The 2,500-nt window shown below is 43.0% G+C and overlaps 1 protein-coding gene across 1 annotated transcript in view; it reads right to left on the bottom strand.

The window, feature by feature from the left end:
• Window positions 1-1,550: 1,550 nt before the first annotated feature.
• irs2b (insulin receptor substrate 2b) overlaps window positions 1,551-2,500 on the bottom strand; it is an 11,563-nt gene continuing 10,613 nt past the window's right edge. Inside the window, exon 2 of the mRNA XM_083682148.1 lies at window positions 1,551-2,191. Coding sequence (XP_083538274.1) covers window positions 2,187-2,191 — 5 coding nt within the window. The 3' untranslated portion in view covers window positions 1,551-2,186. The remainder of the gene's footprint in view (window positions 2,192-2,500) is intronic.

Genomic DNA, 2,500 nt, shown 5'->3' with positions numbered 1-2,500 from the left:
CATGTGTGTGTGTGTGTGTATCACAGGTGAGTAGTGGGTAAGCTACAGTATGTCAAAGGTTAAACTATATACGGAAGCCTAAGCACGGTGTGTGTGTGTGTCAAGCCCCTCAAAACTCCTCGTCAGCCCTTCCTGTTTTCTCCTTGTATGCGTCAATGAAATAATGCCTTCTAACAAGCCTCTTCCTCTGCCCTTGCTAGGTCATGATAAATATATTAATATGAATTTATACATTACATAGTATATATGAATGGTAGTAATAATAATTATAATCTCAGAAATCTTTGCTTGTAGAGTGAAAGAGACTGTACTCCTGCTGCTCGGACAAAAAACATTCGGTCTCCATGGCGATCGGTTAAGTCTTTGATTTTCGGCGTGTTTCTAGGTCCAAACTAAACGTCTGTGAAACAGAGCGGACAGCAGAAATAGTAAGGCTTTGGATCGGTGACTACAAAAACATTCACCTCTGAAAATAAATAAATATCTCCATATATATTTTTTTCTGATGTGTAAATAGGTGCTAACCTGGCTTGTTCTGAGGTAGGGATTTTAAGTAACTGCTAACTCAATTCCTCGTAGAATATATTCATAAAATACCGCCTCTCTGCAGTAGAAATTGTGGACACCTTCACACAAACGCACACACACCACTATGTGCACATATAAATAAATAAATATGTGATTTGTGAACGTATGAATATTGTGTGTGTGTGTGCGTGTGTGTGTCATGTCTCTCCAGGTTTGGTTCTCAGGTTTTAAAAAAGGTGAGGGTAACTGGCACTGGCAGCCAAAGCCAAAAGAAAACCAGTGGGAAAATGTAATAATAATAAAAATAATAATAATACTAACAATAAATACAGCTGCAAGCAGCAATGACCAGGGGTCCAAGCCTTTTGCCCTTTTTACTTTCTTTCAAATATAATGGCCTAATATTTAGAAGTCATCAAATTTGAAATTTAGCCGTAACACCATCATCGCTGTCAAGGCATGCAGATGACATAACGAATCCCTCACCGTCGACCTTTACGACAGTACGCAAGCATCTGTTTCATAGGACAGCGGAGCTCCACTCCCCTTTCACAGTCGTCCTCTACAAACACTGTACGAAGCATCGAGAGGGTAGCAAAGGAATACAGGTCAGAGAGGCGAGGGGCGGAGTCCGCTAACACGCTACACCGCGGCTCGCCTCATGGCAAGTATGCCATTCCAGAATGATGAAAGAGAATACGTATTAGTAGAAATGGAAGAATGGACGCTTCCCTATATTGCCATCAGATTCATATTTTCGCATTTGGGCTCAGCTGTGAACTCCTGGCATACTATGTCATTGTTATACCGATTTTCGTATAAAAAACAAAAAAACAACAACATCTCAGCCATTTTGTATTTGAAAGTAACTTGTAAAGTATCAGGCCACTCCCTCACTCCACTTCATTGGCTCACAGCGGCCATGATATTTAAGCTATCAACTTCGGTTCAGTGGTATTGGAGGACATTTTGTTTTAAATGTTTGACACACTTTTCGAAATGTGTTTCTCGGGGTGGGGAGGAACCTCTGTACCAAAATGGTAGACTCTGGGTCGAACAGGGTCGTGGGGGGGGGGCCGAACTTATTAAGTCATATATGTGTATAGCGCCACCATGTGGCCAAAAGGCACCACGTTCTTCTAGAGGTATTCGGCCACCGACGTACACTGTCCCACCATGTTTGGTCGCTGTAGGTCTCACCATTTAAGACCTATAGCTCTTCAAAGATTGGAAAAAAATAAAATAAAACCAAAAAAAAACAATAATAATGTGAGTTCCAGCCCCTTCAGGGCTTGGACCCCTAATAATAATAATAATAGTTATAATTATATACTGGAGAAGTAACTCTGTAAGTACATAGATAGATAGCTATCTGAGTGTACAGTCCATTTGAAGTGTTTTTAGTTGTCGATAAAACAGCAGCAATGGCCCCTGGCTGTTTGGGTGCCCAGAGGGGAAATGGGAGGGTGGTGGGGGGCTAGGAGGGGGTGTCAAGTGTCCACATTGCCATGACGACGGAGGTCAAAGGTTGTCTGCTGCAGCACATGGTCCAGCTGTCGGCGTGGCGACCTCGTCGCTAGTCTGCAGCGTGATCCCTCGTTCACCGAGGAGGAGAAGGGGGAGATGGGGGGGGGGGAGGGGGGCGGGCCCGTCAGCTTTCAGTCTAAATGAAGCAAAAGAGAAACAGAAGGGGAGGGGTTATGTTAATCAAGTCATATGATTCTAGAAGCAAAACAGAGAGAAAGAAACAGATGGAGATATACAAATGCATTCATTGTTTATGCTCTCATCCTATCTTTCAATAAACAAATCCTGTTCTCTAATGTGTGTGTGTTGTGTGGTGTGTGTGTGTGGTGTGTGTGTTTTTGTTTGTGTGATTTATGATGTTGGAATGGAAGGCCGGGGGAGGGTAAGGTCAAACGTTGTATCCACCGCTCTGTTACCAAGTTAGGAGTAAGTGCAACGGTGTGTG

The sequence above is a fragment of the Argentina silus genome (genome assembly GCF_951799395.1).
Source record: "Argentina silus genome assembly, chromosome: 12".
NCBI lineage: Eukaryota > Metazoa > Chordata > Actinopteri > Argentiniformes > Argentinidae > Argentina > Argentina silus.
The sequence above is the reverse complement of the archived record's forward strand: the minus strand, read 5'-3'. Positions and strand labels throughout refer to the sequence as shown.